Below are 20,202 nucleotides of genomic sequence, written 5' to 3' on the forward strand. Positions count from 1 at the left end.
TGTAAATTATATCCAGTAAACCTAACTTAAAAGAAAATCATTAGGTACAATTAACAGCAAATTGTCACAACAGTGAAAAGATCAGTAAACCTGAAGACAAGGCAACAGAAACCCAACGTGATTTGAGAAGGGTTTAAGAAAGAGAGAGAGAGAGGCTTACAAACCTACGGGAGGGTAGCAAGCAGTCAAACGTACATGTAATTAGAGTTTCAGAAAGAGAAAAGAGAACAATGTAGAAAATTATTTGAATAAGTATGGGCCAAAAAATGATCAAATTTCATTCAAAACAACAATACCACAGGTCCAGGAAATTCAGTGACCCTCGGAGGATAAATAAATTTTTAAAATTTACCATAAAAACACTATTAAACTAAACACATCATGGTAAAACTAGTGAATCAAAAGGTAAAAAGAAAAAGTAGCCACTAAGAGAGGAAAAAACTCCATTATTTCAGCCCTTTCTCTACTCCCCAACCCCTGCAAGAAAGAATGACAGCTGATTTCCCTTGAGGAACCGTGGACACCAGAAGACAATATCTGCCAGTGAGCTGAAAGAGGAAGAAAACCTTTAACCTAGAATTCTCTGTCAAGGAGACATCTTCAAAACTGAAGGTGAAATCAATAAAAAGATTTTCAGATAAACAAGAGCTAAGAGCACTTGTCACTAGCCAACCTGCACAACAAGAATTGCTAAAGGAAGTCGCTTGGGCTGAAGGGAAATGATACCTGATGGAAATTCGGATCCAGGGGAAACGGGGAGAGCCCTCCTCTGGCTGGAGAGGCTCTGTGTCCTGCGGCCCTTGGCTGCTGCTCTGATTTGATCTCACACGATGTTCTCTTGTACTCATTGCCCACACCAGTGTTTTATTTAGTTTTTTTCCAAATTCTGCCAAACCCATTAATGAATCCTGAAATCAATCTAGAGGGACTTGACCAGCATTTTGCTTCTTCAGAAGCAGAGTGGAAGGGGAACCACCACAGTACACTGGTGTGGAGGCTGAGTACTAACTTGATTTCAGGCCTGTGGGCCTGGATACTGGTTCACAATGTAAAGTGTGTTTCTTGATCTCTGGGTTGCAGGCCAAAATGTTCGGAAAACCCTGCTGTAACTCCATTGGCTTTTCTATTTCCTGAGCATCCCTGTTTGGGTATGTTGTTGCTACCTGAGAACTTTCTTTTGCGTATCTTTGCATGGCTAGCTTCTTTTCAACTTTTAAATTTGAGCTCAAGTATTACCTTCTCAAAAGTCTTTGCTCCCATTCTCAAAAAGCAGGGTACTGTGATCAGTGTTTGCCTGACCTTAAAAAAAAATCCCCAGTAGTACAAGTTGCTTTTGAACTTACCTGGATTTGTATCTGGTAGTCAGACCTTTCTCAAAACTTGTTGGCAATGGAAAAATGTATAGGAAAGCCAATAAATTATAATGGCAATCTATTCTCAGTGGAAAAAGTTACCAGATTTCTCTAAATCTGTTTACCTAGAATTAAAATGCCCACATCAATTTTTTTTTTAAATTAACATATGACTTCCATTTGTTATCTCTCTGTTCCCACTGGAAATTGCTACTTTGCAGTATTTTTTCTGATCCTATATTAAAACAGCTTTTCATTAATTCTGTGATTTCTCCACCTTTCAGTGGTCAAATGTGAACTTCCAGTACTTGAACATGGAAGAGCAGTATCAGGAATTAGAGAAAAATTTTCCTACCTAGCAGTGGTTATATTTGAATGCCTCCAGGATTTCTACCTTAATGGCAGCCACATAGTGTTCTGTGGTGGCAACAGTACTTGGGAGCCCGAGATGCCAACATGTATTAAAGGTACAAATGGAATCTTTCTTCTTTTTTTTTTTTAACGTTTTATTTCTTTGACATTAAATATCAATGACGCAGAATAACTGAAAAGAAGCAAGTTTAGTATTTAATTCTGGCTTATGTTCATTTCCATGATAGACGTGTGACATAAAATTCACATAGAATTCTGCTCTTTTAATTTACTATGTTTCGTGGGGTTCTTAGCACATTACGTTCATCCCATGGGTTTGTCATTATACAAATTTTTCATTTGCTATTTTTATGTATAAAAATGGGTAGCAAACATTTTTCAGAGTAAATTGAAGCCTTGGAATTTTTATTTTTATAAGTCAAGAATGAAAGGCATAATTCATACACCTGAATGAAAGCAATAGTTCCCAAGTAGTTGATCCTACATTATTTTGTTTTTCAATGCCTATTCCTCTCAATACAAAACCTCCAATTTTGAGTCATTCAGATTTAGTGACTTGCTGCTTATATTTTATAAAAATCTTTTAAATTCTTGTGATTTACACTCATTCCTCATTTTTGGTAATGAAAGGAAGAACAACGTATTTATAGCCTTTTAGTTATTATGCTTAGAGACTGTAAAATTATTTGCCATAGTGTATAGATAGAATCAAGTGTGTAAACTTGGGCAAGTTATATAGACTTTCAGTGTGTTTCCTTCTATGTAAAAGGATGTAATGCCTTCCTCACTTGGTGATCGTAAAGTGTAAATGGAATGCACTTGCAGCACTTAGCACAGTGCCTGGCATATAGGAAGCTCTTAAATGTAGCTCACTCCAGTTGATATTAGTGAAGAGGAAGGCCCATGGCTTCTGTTTTTTAATATGTATGTTTTCTGTGTGATTAATTTTTCTACTTTATTCATTTTAAAGTGATCTGTTGGCACCTTTACAGGGTATCTTCCTGGTCTAGGACTGTGTTTCATTTCCCAGACTGCAACCATTTGGTTCTTTTTATGTAGTAGAATTTAAACCAAGAAGTTTCTGCTGTCTCCAGAGCAAAACCGGTATTTCTGCCTCCACCGCTCCCCCACCTCCCACCTCATAACTTCATACATTTATTCTTTTTCTCTTTACTGGGCAGTTTAATTTGGTAACAGAAATTAAATTTCATAGTAACTGAAAAGCAGGAAAAATCCTTTTTTGTTGAATTGAAATGGAGGCTTTCTTGCAGGGACTCCTGATCAACTGCTGCGCTTAAGACTTGAGAGATGACTTTGAGGTGGTGGAAGCAGCCGTCTTCCTGACTGCAGTGCTGCTCTCTCTGGCTTCTCCTTGGTTGCAGCAGAAACAGGAGACAGCAGGGGCAGTGGGCGGAGCCGTGGCCTGGGCAATTCTTGCTCAGGGTCCTAGTCTGGCTCTGCTTACTCAGGGAACACCATTTCTGTGGGCTGGAGTTTCCCCTTGTTTAATAAGACTGTTGAACTGTTATCTCAATTACTGGCTTCTAATTTCTTTGTATATCTCCTATGGCCCTAATATTTTAAAAGATTGAGGAGAATTATGAATGTTAACATGGTAAGTAGAATACCTTTTTATAATTCCTGTAAACCTGGTACCTGGCAGCCTCCTTGAGTACCTTAGCTGAGTGCTTTGAGGTTTTGGGGGGAAAGAGACGGTTTTTTGGTGACCTTATATATTAAGATTGCATGTGGAATTTATACTTATTGACCTATCCCTGTTTACTCACATGGTCCTAGTGGGTTTGTGCTCTGTGGTATTTGGTGTTTGTCGATATGCTCTTTTGAAAGAGTTGACCATAAGCATTTCATAAGGATTTATTAAACACTGATGCAGTTCAGTGTGTGCAAGAAGAGAGAATTGGTTGTGAGGAAAAGTTTACAAAGAAGATAAACTACAGAGATCTTAAATATCAAAAATCAAAATTCCTCATGGGACTGTCAGTCATTTTGTATCATCAGTTAGAGAAAGACTATATGAAAAGGAACAGTAGAAACATACAGTGGTGATAAGGTAGATCTGATTGTGCTGATATGAAAACAGGTCCACAAAATACTAAGTGGAAAAGAAAAGGATACAAATTATGTAGTATGATACTGCTTGGATGGTAATTTCTTTAAAAGATATATGTGTTTACTCTGAACACATTATTTTTATGATTTATTTTTATTTCATTTCTAGGATTTTCATTATAAAATACAAAGCTATAGTGAAAATTGTTATGTATACATTCTTAAGTACTTGTACAAATATATATTTAGATTAAATTCCCAGAAGTAGAATTGCAATATTTGGAAAGTGTATATATTTTTCATTTTGAGAAATAAATAGCCTTTTTTAAAAAAAATTAAATCCATAATTTTGCATTGATAAGGCTAGTGAATTGAATTAAATTTATTTTTCCAGGTTTCAAGCCTACTCATCCAACCAAGCCTCCAGTTTGGAACTATCCAGGTTCAGTAACTACTTATGTTAAGAACTTTATAAGGTGATGGATGCAAAATCATGTCTTCTTGGTTTAATTTGCATTTCTTTAATTATCGATGCAGCTGAACTTTTTTTTGGTCTACATTTATTTATTCAGGTTCTTTGCTTATTTTTCTATTATGTTTCTAAAATATTTTTCTTATTCATTTGTGAGAACTCATTGTATATTAAAGCTCTTTTAAAATGAAGTGAACAGTTTTTTCCAGGTTTTTTAGGGCCTTATTTTACTAGTCAGTTTTCTTTTAACATTTTAATACTATACTATTGAATATAGATTCCTTTTTATAACTTTTTGTTACATGAGTAGTATGCAAATATATTTTTGCAAATTTTCAAACATTATGAAAGTATACAGAGTAAAAGATTAGTTCTCCTTCTTTTTCTCTAGTGCATTACCTGAGGTAATCACTGTTAATAGTTTAGGATGCTTTTTATCTATTTCTGTACATCAACATCCATATATGTGTAGTTATACATATAGTTTGGCACTTTTTCTTAAACAAAAATGGCATCGTGCTGTTCATATTTTTCTGAAACTTGCACTTTTTCCACTTAATATCTTTGATTAGGATTTTATTTAGATATATTCCCATCCTTTGTAGTGATGATGTTAATATATATCATATTTTATTTAACTTTTCTCCTATCAGTGGTCATTTATATGTGTACAAATTTTACATTAGTAGGTGGTTGGGTGTATTAATTTTTTCCCTGATGGCTATGAGTGTCGTGTCTTTCTTATGAAGGCTTTAGGTATTCCCCATGCTAAATTATGTAAACATTTCAACCATGTGTTCTGATTGCATTCTTCGCATTTAAATCACTGGTACATCTGAAATGATTATGGTACATGGAATAAGATAAGGTTCCTCTCCACTCCACCCACTCCTATCTAATGGCTAAATACACCATTTGTTGAGTAAGTTTTTTCTCTCCAACTGTTTTGAAGTCCTTTTTAAAAGTTTTGAAGACTTTTTATCACACATTAAATTCATAGGTGTTCTAGCCTCCTTTCTCTTCCCTTGAACTCTGTCCATTCTTGTGCCAGCACCAAATTGTTTATTTTTACTGTAGTCCTCTAATGTTTTAATATCTAGCAGAACACTTCCTGTTCAGAAGTGTGCAGGCTACTCTCATGTTAACTTTTCCAGATCAACTTTTATTTAATATTTTTTTCTACCATCTTAAGTGTACACTTCAGTGGCATTAAGTACATTCACTTTGTTGTGCAACCATCACTAGTATCTCTCCAAAGCTCTTTCATTGTCCCGAACTGAAACTTTCTACCCATTAAACAGTAACTCCCCGTTCCTGATCCTTTTCCCAGCTCTCATAACCTCTATTCTGCTTTCTGTCTCCTTGAATTTGACTATCCTAGGTACCTCATATAAGTGGAACTTTACATTTGTCCTTTTGTGTTTGGCTTATTTCACTTAGTGTATAATGTTTTCAAGGTTCATGCATCTTGTAGCACGTAACAGAACTTTATTCCTTTTTATGGCTGAAAATATTCCACTGTTTGTATAAATCATGTTTAGTTTATCCATTCATCTGTTGATGGGCACTTGGGTTGTTTCCACCTTTTGGCTATTCTGAATAATGCTTCTCTGAGTATTGGCATTTGAGTATCTGTTTGAGTCCCTATTTTCAATATTTTGTGGTATATACCTAAGAGTGGAATTGCTGGGTTCTGTGGTAATTCTGTCTTTAATTTTTTTGAAGAACAGCCATGCTGTCTTCCACAGCAGCTGCACCATGTTACATTCCCTCCAGCGATGCACACATGTTCCAATTTCTTCCTCTTTGCCAACACATGTTATTTTCTGGTTTTTAATAGCCATCGTAATATATGTTGGGTAATATATGTGAAGTAGTATCTCATTGTGATTTTTACTTGCAATTCCCTAACAATTAGTGATGTGTTGAGCTTATTGTCATGTGTTTATTGGCCACTTGTATGTGTTTTTTGGAGAAATGTCTATTCAAGTCCTTTGCTCATTTTTGCTTGGGTGGTTTTTTTGTTACTGAGTTTTAGGAGGTCATTATATATTTTGGATATTAATCCCTTATCAGATATATGATTTAAAGATGTTTCCTCCCATTCTGTGTGTTGCGTTTCATTCTGTTGATAGTGTCCTTTGATGCACAGACTTTTTAATTTTGATATAGTGCAATTTATGTACTTTTTTTTTGATACCTGTGCTTCTGGTGTCACATCCAAGAAATCTTTGCCATATCCAACATCATGAAGCTTGTCATCTGTTTTCCTCTAAGAGTTCTATCAGTTTAGCTGTTACACTTAGTTCTTTGATCCATTTTGAATTAATTTTTGTATATGGTATAAGATAAGGGTACAACTTCATTCGCTTACATATGGTTATCCAGGTTTTCAAGAACCAGTTGTTGAAAAGACTGCCATTTCCTCATGGAATGTTCTTAGCACCCTTGTGGACAATCGTTTGGCCATATATGTGAGTGTTAATTTCTGGGCCTTCTGTTCTATTCCATTGGTCTGTGTATCAGTCTTCATGCCAGTACCACTCTGTTTTGAGTATTGTAGCTTTTTAGTAAGTTTTGAAGCCAGGATGTGAGTCCTCTCAACTTTGCTCTTCTTTTTCAAGATTGCCTTGGCTATTCTGAGTCCCTTGAGATTCCATATGAATTTTAGGATTTTTCTATTTCTTCAAAAAGCATCATCAGGATTTTGATAGGGTTTGCACTTAATCTGTAGATTGCTCTGTGTAGTTTTTACACGTTTAATTCAGTATTACACCTGAGTTCATTTATTAGTTCTGAAAGGTTTGCATGTGTAATCTTTAGCATCTCCTATGTAAAAGAACATGTCATCTGTGAACAGAAATCTTTTTATTTTTTTCCTTTCCAATTTGGATGTGTTTTCTTTTTTACTTGATTACACTGACCCACACTTCGAGTATTATGTTGAATAGAAGTGGCAAACATAGGCATCCTGCCTGTTCCTTATCTTAAGGAGAAAACTTTCAGTCTTTTACCATTGAGTATGATGTCAGTTATGGATTTTTTGTAAGTGGCCTTTATTAGGTTGAAGAGTCTTTCTATTGCAGATCAACTTCTAAATCACTTTTAAGCTTTTATCTTTTAATTTTAAGTAGAGTCATGTTGAATTCAAGGCTAATTTTCAGAATACAATATGATAAATTTGCTTGCTGAACCTCGGAAGTAGTCACAGGAAAGGTCACTGGACAGGAAGAAGAATGTTGATGACACTGAATATAAATTTATAGTATTTTATGACACTACTTTTAGTGAGAAACATTAATATAATTTGTAAGGGAAATGAAATTATAAGCAGTTTTATACAAAGGCAAAAAATCAAAACCAATGAATATGTAGATCTTTCAGCTTTATTTAGTCTTTGTTTTGATTTATTTCCATTTTTTTCCCCTAGGATATCCCAATCCCCGTGAATTTCTATCCCTTGAAGACTTTGAGGACTTAGGTATTATTTTAGTTATTAATAACCCTGCTTTCTGAGACCTTAGAATTCTACATGGCAATATCATGTTCTAATTATTTGTAGCTGGGCAGAAACAAGGTATTACAAATTATTAATAATTGACATTTATAGTTATTTTGGTAGTACAGATACCATGAAATACGTGAATGGTAGTATATGTAGACACATGTAGGTAATTTTCTCTAATCTAGTGAATTATAGTTGTTCTAATAATCTTTACTAGATAACCTGGTATGCTAGCTACAGCAAAGAACAAGAAAAAGTGAGGTTCCTATGAGGAGTTTCACAAGGTAGATCCTATATCTAGAATCTCATTAGGAGGGTTCTGTGATCAACATGACCTGAATGCACCAGCAGTCACACTAAAACTAGATTGATAAACTTTTTCTTTGCTGTAGTTTTTAGATGATCTGATCAAAATTAAAATGCAGCTGCTATCTGGAGGCCCATTTGTGCTCAATTATCTTCAAACTGTTTTCATTTTTTCTCAGATAGAGGAATCATTGCTCTGATTGTTGTTACTGTAGGTAAGTATCCTAAACTTTGGTAGGACTTAAATCAAAATATTACCGTGAAGAAGTGCATTATTTTCTTAATGATTTTTCAGTTTCTGTAGTTTTTATAACTTGAAATTAAGTGACCCAGTCTAGAAACCTGAGCTTGTGTTGGTGACTGTATATTCTTTCATATTCTAGATGTCCACTTAGTAACAAACTCTAAATAATATATGTTTTTTCGAGATAATTGGTCATACGAGTTCGCTTCCCAAATAGGCTTTGGGTAATTTTCTAAATTAAGCAAGGGCTCTTCTCTGACTTACTCTCAGTGTTTAAATGATTCCAGGGAACTTGATTTAGATAGTAAAGAGTTCAAATGGAATATAAATATATATGTGCTTAAATAACCTTTTCTGACCACTGAAATGTAACCAACATTTATTTCTCCTGCTAGATTTTGAATCTTGGTAACTAGTTTTCAGAGTTACATGTCACTTATTTCCTGGTTTCTTGTAGTTCTTGGTGTTGCAGTAGTTTGCACTTGCCTGTACAGATGTCTTCAGAGAGAGAAGAAAGGGTAAATTGAAGCATGCTCTTCTAACTTATTGCCTCTTCTTATTCCTGACATACTTTTCAGCAGCTTTTGTTTGTACTCTGTATTGCATGCCATCTTTTTTGAAAATGTGCCTGCTTGAGGGTGCCAGATGAATTGCATTTCTTTACTAGAAATATTTTCAGCTTCTACTAATGTAATTGTAACAAGAGTAACCTGTGCAGAGTTGCTTTAGCTATTAGGACTGTAAGAAAAATTTCAGTGGGATTTGAGGTTAAGTTCTCCAGTGAATCATGGACCATTATGGGGCCTTCCCTACCGTAGGTATACCCTTTTTCCTACATTGGAGTAGTGGCCAAGCTTAAATCTAAAATAACTCACTATGGAGACTTGGAGAGTTGAATTCATGGGAATTTTCATGAGGAAAGTTCCATTTGACTGTGTAGCGTAGGTAGTTGTAAGGAGCTCTGTAATTGTCTTGTTCAAATAATACAATTTGATTTCTTCCCATGTAGAGTTGTTATTTATCCATGTGAAACGGGGGAATTAAAGCAACACTGTTTGATTTCCCTCTTATGTTCTCTTAATTTACTACGTTGTAGTAAAACTGATGGGGTAAAACTTAAAGTTATTGAGAGGAGTAAGATTTACAAGGCACATTAACTTTGTCTTTTTATCTATAAAATTGAAAAAGGGGAAGAGGCTTAGAATTGAAAAAAGTGTACAAATACATATCTTCTAAGGAGGATTGGGTTTTTAAACATAAAATGTAAGTATTAATGAAATAATTTAGAATTTAATGAAAGATTCAGAATAAATCCTGGAGCACAGACCAAGATTAGATGCTTTTGAATTTCTGACTTTTAGTGAATTTTTTCCCTCTGTAGCTTTGGAAATATCTTTGAAATCAAACCTAATAATTTTAAGACTTTTTTAATTCATGGTTTTATGATATCTATTCCTTTTATGTTAATTGTCTGGTTTGGGCTATGTAATAATGGTACATTTTTTGCTCATGAAGAGTTGAAACTTTTTGTATATTTCTTGGTTGTCTTTTTAAAATACCCACAAGGCCTTCATTTGAATCTTAAATCTTATATTTATGGAACACACGATATGCATATTTATTTCTCTATCAGTAGTGTATTTTTTAAATTATGTATACACACAACGTTGTAACTAGGAAATACCATCAGTGGAATATTTTTACAAGTCCAAAAAGTTTGTATAGATAACTTCTGAAGAAAGCAAAACAAAATAGCTTTCTGCTCCTTACTTTCTTTCCTTTTTAAAATATCACTGCACCAAAATACTTTGTTTCCTTAACAAGTACTATTCAAACTCTCTAGCTGCTAGTTAATGAGTCATATAAGCTGAACATCTGGTTCAAGATGATGACGTAGGGGGATCCTGAACTCACCTCCTCTCACTAACACACTGAATCTACAGCTACCTACGGAACAGTTCCCTCTGAAGAAAATACAAAAACTCACTGAGGGACTGCTATACATCAGGTAGAGAAAAAACCTGTATCAAAACCAGAAGAGACTGAGACACAGTCTTACCATAAACCCTACCCCCGGCTCAGTGACCCACAATCAGATAGGAACTCACAACTCTGAGTTTAGAGACGTATGTGAACCCTATATCTGGCATCCACCTTTTTTTTTTTGAGGAAGATTAGCCCTGAGCTAACATCTGCCACCAGTCCTCCTCTTTTTGCTGAAGAAGGTTGGCCATGAGCTAACATCCATTCCCATCTTCCTTTACTTTATGTGTGGGATGCCTGCCACAGCATGGCTTGACAAACAGTGCATAGGTCTGCACCTGGGATCCAAACTAGTGAACCCCAAGCCACCAAAGTGGAACGTGCGAATTTAACTGCTGTGCCACCGGGCCGGCCCCTGGCAACCAACTTTTAATACCTACACCTGAGAGACGGGTCCCCAAAACATCTAGCTTTGAAAACCCACAGGGCTTGTGTCCTCAAGACCCACAAGGCTCTAGCAAACTGAGAAACAATTCTTAAAGAGTTCACATGGACTTATCATGTCTAACCCCCCTAATCACAGCAGAGAAGCAGGCAACTGAAATGCACCTCATCTTTCTGTAAAAGAGACCTGTTAGTTTATTTTAAAAGCTTTGCCCTGAGGGACAGGTGTCTAATATAACACACATCTAGGAGCTGACTGAAATACTCTCCAAAGACCACTGTGTCTGGCAGGCCCTATCTTCCTGCTATCCCTCTGCCTGGGTCCAGATGACCAGTATCTCTTAGAAATGAAATTCTGCACACATCTGGGGCCTTGGTGTTTGCAGCTGCCACCAGGGGTTGCCTCTACATTGCCTGGAGCTGGTAACCGGTGGGGCTAAAGTTCATGAATCCCACAGGGCTATAACAAACAGAAAGAGTTCTTAACCAGCTACACTCCAGATCACATCAGAGAAGCAGCAGACTGTAATGCCCAGTTTCTGTGAAAAAAGCCAATTAGCTTATCTGCACAGCTGTAGCCTGAGAGGCAGGCTTCTAATTAAAAACACACCTAGGAACTGACTGCACTCCTCTCCAGAGAACTTGGAACAGGCTCTATCTTCACACTCTCCATCTGCCATGCCCCAGATTGCCAGTATCTCCTAAAAGGAGTTTGTACACATGTCTGTTGCCCCAGGTTTTGCAGCTGCCAGCTCGGGATACCCATTGATTGCCTGACTCTGGTGGCTCCCCTGGTGGCCAGGGGAGCTTACATTTGCAGGTCACATAAGACAGTAGCAAATGGAGAAACAGTTCTTAACTGGCTCTCCACCCCAGGACACAGTGCAGAGGCAGCAGACTGAAATGCATCCCAAGCCTTTCTGTGAAAGAGGCCAGTTAGCTTACTTTTATTGCTGTGGCCTGAGGGGCAGGCTTCTAATTAAATACACATCTTTGAGCTAGCTGAAGTACTCTCCAAAGACCATGGAGGCTGGCAGGTGCCATCTTCACACTCTCCCTCTCTTTCCCACCCCATATCATTGGTGTCTCCAAGAAAGGAGTTTATATACACACCTAGAACCCCAGATTTTGTGTATGCTGCCCAGAGGACACGTCTCTCGATAATAACCTGATTCTGGTAGCCTTCATGGGTTCAACAGGGCAGTAGCAAACAAAGAAACAGTTCTTAATTGACTGTCTCCCAAAGCTCAGTGCAGAGGGAGCACACAGAAATCCCCATCTTCCAGTGTTCCTCTGGAAGAGGTATATTTGCATACTTATAAGCTGCTGCCTAAGAGTCTGGCTTCCAGTCAGCCTAAATCTAGGTATGTTGACTGAGATCTTTCCTTTTGGGACACTGAAAAGTCTTGGCACACCCTCAACTACTGGGAGCCATTAAGAATAAAGTAGGATACTGGGACAATTAAAGAGGTTTGAGAGACAACCAAGAGCTAGGGCATGCATGAACCATAAAGTACATCTGCTACACAAGGGCACTCCTTTAGGGCTGAGAGAGTTGGCTGTTTTATCTGTATGTTTCATAGAAAGCCACACAGAGAGTCAAGGAAAATGAAAAAAGAGAGGAATATGTTCCAAATGAAAGAAAAAGATAAAACCTTAGAAAAATACCTTAATGAAACAGAGATAAGTGATTTATCTGATAAAGAGTTCAAAATAATGGTCATAAAAATACTAACTGAGCTTAGGAGAAGAATGGATGAAAAAAATGAGAATTTCAACAGAGAGAAGGAAAATATTAGAAAGTGCCAAGTAGAAGTCACAGAGCTGAAGAATACAATAACTGAACTGAAAAATACAATAGAGAGGTTCATCCACAGACTAGATAAAGCAGAAGAAAGGATCAGAGAACTTGAAGCCAGGGCAGTGGAACTCATCCAATCAGAGCAGCAAAAAGAAAAAAGAATGAAAACAGTGAAGAGCGCTTAAGGGACTTATGGGACAACATCAAGCAGACTAACATTCACATTTTAGGGGTTTCAGAAGGAGAAGAGAGAGAGAAAGGGGCAAAAAACTTATTTGAAGAAATAATGACTGAAACTTTTCCTCACCTGGGAAGGAAACAGACATTCAGGTCCAGGAACCCCAGAGAGTTCCAAATAAGATGAACCCAAAGAATACATATGAAGACACAATATAATTAAAGTGTCGCAAGTTAAAGACAAGGAGAAAACCTTAAAATCAGCAAGAAAAAAGAAGATTGCTATGTACAAGGGAGCTCCCATAAGACTATTAGCAGATTTTTCAGTAGTAACATTGCAGGCCAGAAGGGAGTGGCATGATATATTCAAGTGCTGAAAGAAAAACACTGCCAAACAAGAGTAGTCCATCCTGCAATGTTGTCTTTCAAAACTGAAGGAGAGAGAAGGAGTTTTCCAGACAAGCAAAAGCTAAATAAAGAGTTCATCACCACTACACCAGTCTTACAAGAAATGCTAAAGGGACTTCTTAAAGCTGAAACAAAAGGTGCTAATTAGTAACAGGAAATCATTTTAAAGTGTAAATCTCACTGGGAATGGTAAATATATGTAAAATTCAGAATAATCTAACATTGAAAAGGTGGTAGGTTAATTACTTACAAAGCTAATATGAAGGTTAAAAGACAAAAGTAGTAAAAATAACAAACTACAGTAATTTGTTAATGGATACACAAGATAAAAAGGAATATCGCAACATCAAAAACATAAAATATGAGTGAGGGAGAAGTAAGGATGTGCAACTTTAGAATGCATTCAAAGTTAACTTGTTTCCCACTTAAAGTAGTCAGTTATAAATAATTTGTTTTATGTAAACTTCATGGTAACCATAAAGCAAAAACCTATAGTAGATACACAAAAGATAAAGAGAAAGGAATCTAAGCATACCATTAAAGAAAATCATCAAATCACAAAGAGAAGAAGAAAGGGACAAATAAATTACAAAACAGCCAGAAAACAGTTAACAAAGTAGCAATAAGACTATAATTATCAATAATTACTTTAAACGCAGTGGACTATTCTCCAATCAAAAGACTTAGAGTGGCTGAATGTATAAAACAAGACCCATCTATGTGCTGCCTACAAGAGACTCACTTCAGATGTAAGGACATACAAAGACTGAAAGTGAAGGGATGGAAAAGATATTTCATGTAAACAAAAACTGAAAGAAAGCTCGGGTAATTATATATATAGACTTTAAGAAAAATATTGTAATAATATACAAAGAGGGTCATTATATGGTAACAAAAGGGTCAATCCAACAAGAGGATATGATATAACACTTGTAAATATTTATGCACCCAACATAGGATCACTTAAATATATAAAGCAAATATTAACAGAATTAAAGAGGGAAATAGCAATAGAATAATAGTAGAGGACTTCAGTTCTCCAATTTCATCAATGAATAGATCATCCAGACAGAAGTAAGAAAACATTGGACTTAAACAACATGTTAGACCAAATGGATGTAAGAGACATTACAGAACATTACATCCAACAGGAACAGAATGCATATTCTTCTCAAGTGCACATGGAGCATTCTACAAGACAGATCATGTGTTAGGCCACAAAAGAAGTCTTACTAAGTTTAAGAAGACTGAGATGATATCAAGCATTTTCCCCAACTTCAATAGTATGAATAGAGAAATCAATTACAAGAAGAAACCTGGAAAATTCAAAAATATGTGGAAATTGAACACTGTGCTAGTGAACAACCAGTGGGTCAGAGAAGAAATCAAAAGAGAAATCAAATACCTTGCAACAAATCAAAATGGAAATACAACACCCCAAAACTTGTGTGATGCAGCAAAAGCAGTTTTAAGAGGAAAATTCATAGCAATAAATGTCTACATTAAGAAAAAGCACAAGATTTCAGATAAAGAACTTAACTTTGCACATCAAAGAAGTAGGAAAAAAGAACAAACTAAGGCCGAAGTTAGTAGAAGGAAGGAAATAACAAAGATCAAGTAGAAATGAAAAATGAAATAGAGACAAAAAGACAATAGAAAAGATCAATCAAACTAAGAGTTGTTTTTTTGAAAAGATAAAATAGACCTTTAGGTAGACTCATGAAGCAAAAAGAGATTGGACTCAAGTAAATAAAAGCAGAAATGAAAGTGGAGATATTATAACTGATACCGCAGAAATACAAAGAATCATAAGAGACTACTATAAACAATTATATGCCGAGAAGCTAGACTACCTGGAAGAAATGGATAGATTCCTAGGAAGATACAACCTACCAACACTGAATTGTGAAGAAATAGAAAATCTGAACAAACCAGTTACTAGTAAGGAGATTGAATCAGTAATCAAAAACCTCACAACTAACAAAAGTCCAGGACCAGATGGCTTTAGAATTAATACCAATCTTTCTCAAACTCTTCGAAAAATAGATGAGGAAGGAATACTTCTAAACTCATTTTATGAGGTCCCTATTACCCTGATGCCAAAACCAGACAAGGACACCACAGAAAAGAAAATTACAAGCCAATATCCACGATGAACATAGACACAAAAATCCTCAAGAAAATACTAGTAAACTGAATTCAACAATACATTAATAACATCATACACCGTGATCAAGTGGCATTTATCCCAGGGATGCAAGGATGGTTCAACATCCACAAGTCAATGTGATACAGCACCTTAACAAAATGTAGGATAAAAATCATATCATCATCTCAATAGATGCAGAAAAAGCATTTGACAAAATTGAACATCATTTATGACAAAAATCTCAACAAAGCAGGTATAGAAGGAATGTACCTGAACATAGTAAAGGCCATATATGACAAGCCCACAGCTAACTTCATACTCAACAACAAAAAGCTGAAAGCTTTTCCTCTAAGATCAGGAAAAAGACAAGGACCCAGATAGTGGCACAGAAAGACCCTGAACTCAGCTCCTCCTGCAGACACGCTGAATCCATACCTACATACAGAGCAATTCCTCCTGAAGAACTGAGGGCTGGATGAACAGCTTCTGCACAACAAATGATAGAGGGACCACGTAGAGACTGGTAGGAAAGATAGAGACATGGTATTGATAAGAACCCCACCTCCAACGTGGCAACCTGCAATAGGGAGGGATGTCACCACAGAGCCTGCATGCAGTCTTGCCCGCCTTGGTGCACAGTGAAAAAACAGCATTTTAAAGGACACCTAGACTTTACATGAGAGAAATTCATTTACTAACTCCAGAACATTTGCCAAATGTGTGAGGAACTGATGGCACTCTCTCTGGAGCCAGAGGCTCTGATGAGCACCATTTTTTGCACTCTTGGTCCAACTTGATACTGCAGGCAGGAGCACAGTCTTGGCACTCCAGCGGGCCTGCCAAGGCTGCCTCAGTGCACCTGGGCCCTTGGCCCACACCACCTCCAGCTCCAGCTGTCCCACCAAGGTGGCCCTGGTGCAGCATACTCTGGGTCCCCCTGTCTATTCCTGCCCCAGCTCCAGCCATCCTGCCAGAGTCACCTTGGCACAGCATAGCCTGGGATCCCCTAGCCTGTGCCTGCCCCAGCTCCAATCACTCACACCGTGGCAGCTCTGGTGCAGTGTGCCCTAGGACCCCCCAGCAGGAGTCTGCTCTAGCTCCAGCTATCCCATCAAGGTGGCCCCAACACAGTGCACTTTGGGACCCCCCATGCCTTGTGCCCACTCCAGCTCCAGTCTACACAGGGGACACTCCTATGCAAATCCACTCGTTCAAACCTGGAGGAGGTAGCTGTTTCATCTAATTCATAGAAACAAGCACAGAAAAACCTAATGAAATAGAGATAAGTAATTTGCCTGATAAAGAATTCAAAGTAATGGTCATAAAGATACTCACTGAACTCAGGAGAAGAATGGAGGAACACAGTGAAAACTTCAATAAAGAATTAAAAAAGATAAGAAAGAACCAGTCAGGGCTGAAGAATACAATAACTGAAACAAAAAATACACTAGAAGGAATCAACAATAGATTAGATGATACAGAAGAACGGATTAGCAATATGGAAGATAAAATAGTGGAAATCACCCAATCAGAAAAACAAAAAGAATTTTAAAAATGAGGATCATTAAGAGACCTTTGGGACAACATTAAGTTTACTAATATTCACATTATAGGTGTCCCAGAAGGAAAAGAGAGAGAGAGAGAAAGGGGCAGAAAACTTATTTCAAGAGATAATAATAAAAAACTTCCCTACCTGGGGCAGAAAACAGACATGCAGGTCCAGGAAGCAAAGAGAGTCCCAAACAACAAGAACCCGAAGAAATCCATAGCAAGACATATTATAATTACAATGACAAAAGTTAAATGTAAAGAATCTTAAAGGCAGCAAGAGAAAAACAAGTCATATACAAGGGAACCACCATAAGACTATCGGCTGATTTTTCAGCAGAAACTGCAGCTCAGAGGGGAATGGCAGGATGTATTTAGTGCTGAAAGGAAGAAACTTAAAACCAAGAGTACTCTACCTGGCAAGGTTATCATTCAGAATTAAAGGGGAGAGAAAGAGGTTCCCAGACAAGCAAAAATTAAAGGAGTTCATCACCACTAAATTGGCCTTACAAGAAATGTTAAGCAGAAAAGAAAGGGCCATGACTAGAACTAAGAAAATATATTCAGAAAAAACATCTCACCTGTAAAGGGAAATACATAGTAAAGGCAATGTGTCAGCCACTTAAAAACCTAGTATGAAGGTTAAAAGACGAGTATTAAAATCCACTATATCTACAATCGGTAGTTAAAGGATACACAAAATAAAATGACTTAAAATATGACATCAAAAATGTAAGACGTGGCTGGGGGAGTAAAAATGTAGTTCTTTTAGAATGCGTTCGAACTTAAGTAACCATCAGCTTAAAACAGACTGCTATAGGTTGATGCATATGAACCTCATGGTAGAGACAAACCCAAACCTGCACTAGATACACAAAAAATAAAGAAAAAGGAACCAAAATACAACACTAAAGAAAACCATCAAACCACAAGGGAAGAGACCAGAAGAAGAAAGGAAAAGAAAAGAACTATAAAAACAACCAGAAAACAGTTAACAAAATTGGAATAAGTATATACCTATCAATAATTACTTTAAATGTAAATGGACTAAATGCTCCAATCAAAAGATATAGGGTGGCTGGAAGAATAAAGAAGCAAGACCCATCCATATGCTGCCTACAGGAAACTCACTTCAGATCTAAAGACACACACACAGACTGAAGGTGAAAGGATGGAAAAAGATAGTCCATGCAAATGGAAATGAAAAGAAGTGTGGGGTACCAGTACTCATCAGACAAAATAGACTTTAATACAAAGACTAACAACAAAGAAGGGCATTGTATTATGGTAAAGGGGTCAATCCAAGAAAAACGTATAGCATTCCTAAATATTTAGGCGCCCCATGTAGGAGCACCTAAAAACATAAGCACAAATTAAAATGAGGAAATATTTACTAAGTACTTTATATGTGACTGCACTATTTCTTGTTTTGGAAGGAATCAAAAATATAATAGGGATAGAACAAATATTTCCAGAGTGAGACTAGTTGAACATTAGAAATTACTTTAAAAGAATCATTTATTTCCTGGTTCAGGAACTCTTAATACTATAAATGCAGTTTTTTAAATTGTCAGTTTTCTAAATGGGCTTTTGGAATTGAACTTTTGTACCTAATTAAGTTTATCTTCATGCTGTCTTTTTACCTTGCCTTGTAGGGAACCAGAGGTTATCACAGCAGACACCACTAAGCAGGATAAACCAACCGCTCCAGCGAAGTAGAAGCACTGAATGGTAACTTCTTCTAACTTCTTGGTGAATTTAAAGAAGCTCTAAAGTTTATGGATGGCATTTGTTCTTCACCTTTTTTAATACCAATAAACCAGTCTGTAGGGAATCAGTCAGGATTTAGAATCAGTTGCTACTTCTGTAAAAAGTTAGGGAGCTCTAACACCCATAACAAGGATACCAGGTTCATGGTACAGAGTGAGCACTGCGGTCTTGTAGTTTTCTTAAAGAGAATTACATCTTTAAAAGAATTAGAATCCACTCTAAATTCTGGCTATTGGTGGTTTTCTGTCCCTACTTGAATAAGGAGATGTCTTACTTTAATATGTCATCTAAAAGTAGGCAGTTTCATCAGGAATAAATTCATCAGATAACCTCCAGCTGTATCAGAATCTTAATCATTCTGTGCATCTCACCTTATCTGCTAAAAGGCAGAGTGAAAATGAAGCCATGTATTTCAGAAAAGGAAACTTAATTGCGTATTTGCTTTCCATCATAGGAAGGGACTGAAAAAAGAAACAGCTCAGGCAGCACATTATGCTCAGGTGGAGTAGATCCCGCCCTCTTCTGAGCCCTCATTGGCAGGCTTTCGGAAGTAAGCCAGTGGGAGAAGAGGAGGGACGCCACGCTGATTCACATTACATTTCTGAAGTTGGGTTTTACGCTGTGATATTTAGTAGCACAAATTGGGCCGAAGAAACGTTGCCCTGAGAAGGATGTGAGCTGGGGACTCAACGGTGGCCTGGAGTGAACATTGTTTCACTCCTAAAGTCATGTTAATAACGCGCTGGACGTGTTCCTTCCCTTTGTAATCTCTGATGGGGCACTTCAGGAAGATAAGTTTGGGCAGAAGAAACAGGAATTCTGAATTCAATATAGAGTTGAAATTTTACTGTACGCATTTTCACATAATTTTCAAGAACCTAGCACTTGATTAGAAGCAAGGGGTACCTGTACTATTTATTTTTTGAAAGGCTAATTGAAGTATTTTTGAACCAAGGATTTGTTTTGCTTATTACAATAAATCGACTTTTCTAGTAGTTTTGCTTCAAATTTAGTTTTTTTAATTTGAAATATTAAATGTGAGATTGATATATTTGTGCAAATATTGTGTTCTGTGTGTCAAATACTTAAATATATAGGGAAACAAGTTTCTCTAGAAAAGTTTGTTTACATGACAAGGAAAGGAGCATATTTGAGTTTAAAAGTTTCTTAAAACTGCAAGAATGAATTTGAAGTGAAATGAAAGACCCGTCTATAGTGTTCTTTATTGTTCACTTTTTGAAAATTGGATGTTCAAATCTGGTATAAAATAAAATATAGGTTTGGAGAAGTTTCATTTGTGATGATGCGTTTATTTCCAGTGTGTTTTATCTCAAAGGAGAGTATGCTTCTAATTGGGGCCCATCTCTCTAAGCTTTCCACTCCCACTTTCATCACTCCTGCCCCTCGCATCTCAGAGCCTTCAGTACGTCAGGGCTTCTCCCCTCCAGCCCCACAGGTACCCCTCCTGCTCAGAGGTGTTCGGTGACGCCACATTACCCGCAGCAGGAAGTCCAGGTTAACCAGCCTGATACTTGACGGCTTTCTATAATCCAACCCCAGCTTTTCTTCCCAGGCCTTCTCTCTCTGCTCCACTTCTTCAA

General features: G+C 36.9%; 1 protein-coding gene across 11 annotated transcripts in view; it reads left to right on the plus strand.

Annotated features, from left to right (window-relative positions):
• The window catches only part of LOC124250099 (membrane cofactor protein-like), a 38,010-nt gene extending 18,121 nt beyond the window's left edge, over positions 1 to 19,889 (plus strand). For 2 of the 11 annotated variants that reach the window (XM_046681866.1, XM_046681864.1), the window contains exons 6-11: positions 1,637 to 1,819; positions 4,189 to 4,236; positions 7,697 to 7,747; positions 8,257 to 8,292; positions 8,779 to 8,839; positions 18,487 to 19,889. In XM_046681866.1, coding sequence (XP_046537822.1) covers positions 1,637 to 1,819; positions 4,189 to 4,236; positions 7,697 to 7,747; positions 8,257 to 8,292; positions 8,779 to 8,839; positions 18,487 to 18,550 — 443 coding nt within the window. In that variant the 3' untranslated portion in view covers positions 18,551 to 19,889. Of the gene's footprint in view, positions 1 to 1,636; positions 1,820 to 2,995; positions 4,271 to 6,654; positions 6,741 to 7,696; positions 7,751 to 8,256; positions 8,293 to 8,778; positions 8,844 to 18,486 lie in introns of those variants that run through there. The other 9 variants (XR_006891533.1, XM_046681865.1, XR_006891535.1 and 6 more) reach the window with 9 other exon arrangements.
• The last annotated feature ends 313 nt before the right edge of the window (positions 19,890 to 20,202 follow it).

This window comes from Equus quagga, chromosome 13 (genome assembly GCF_021613505.1).
Source record: "Equus quagga isolate Etosha38 chromosome 13, UCLA_HA_Equagga_1.0, whole genome shotgun sequence".
Classification (NCBI taxonomy): Eukaryota; Metazoa; Chordata; class Mammalia; order Perissodactyla; family Equidae; genus Equus; species Equus quagga.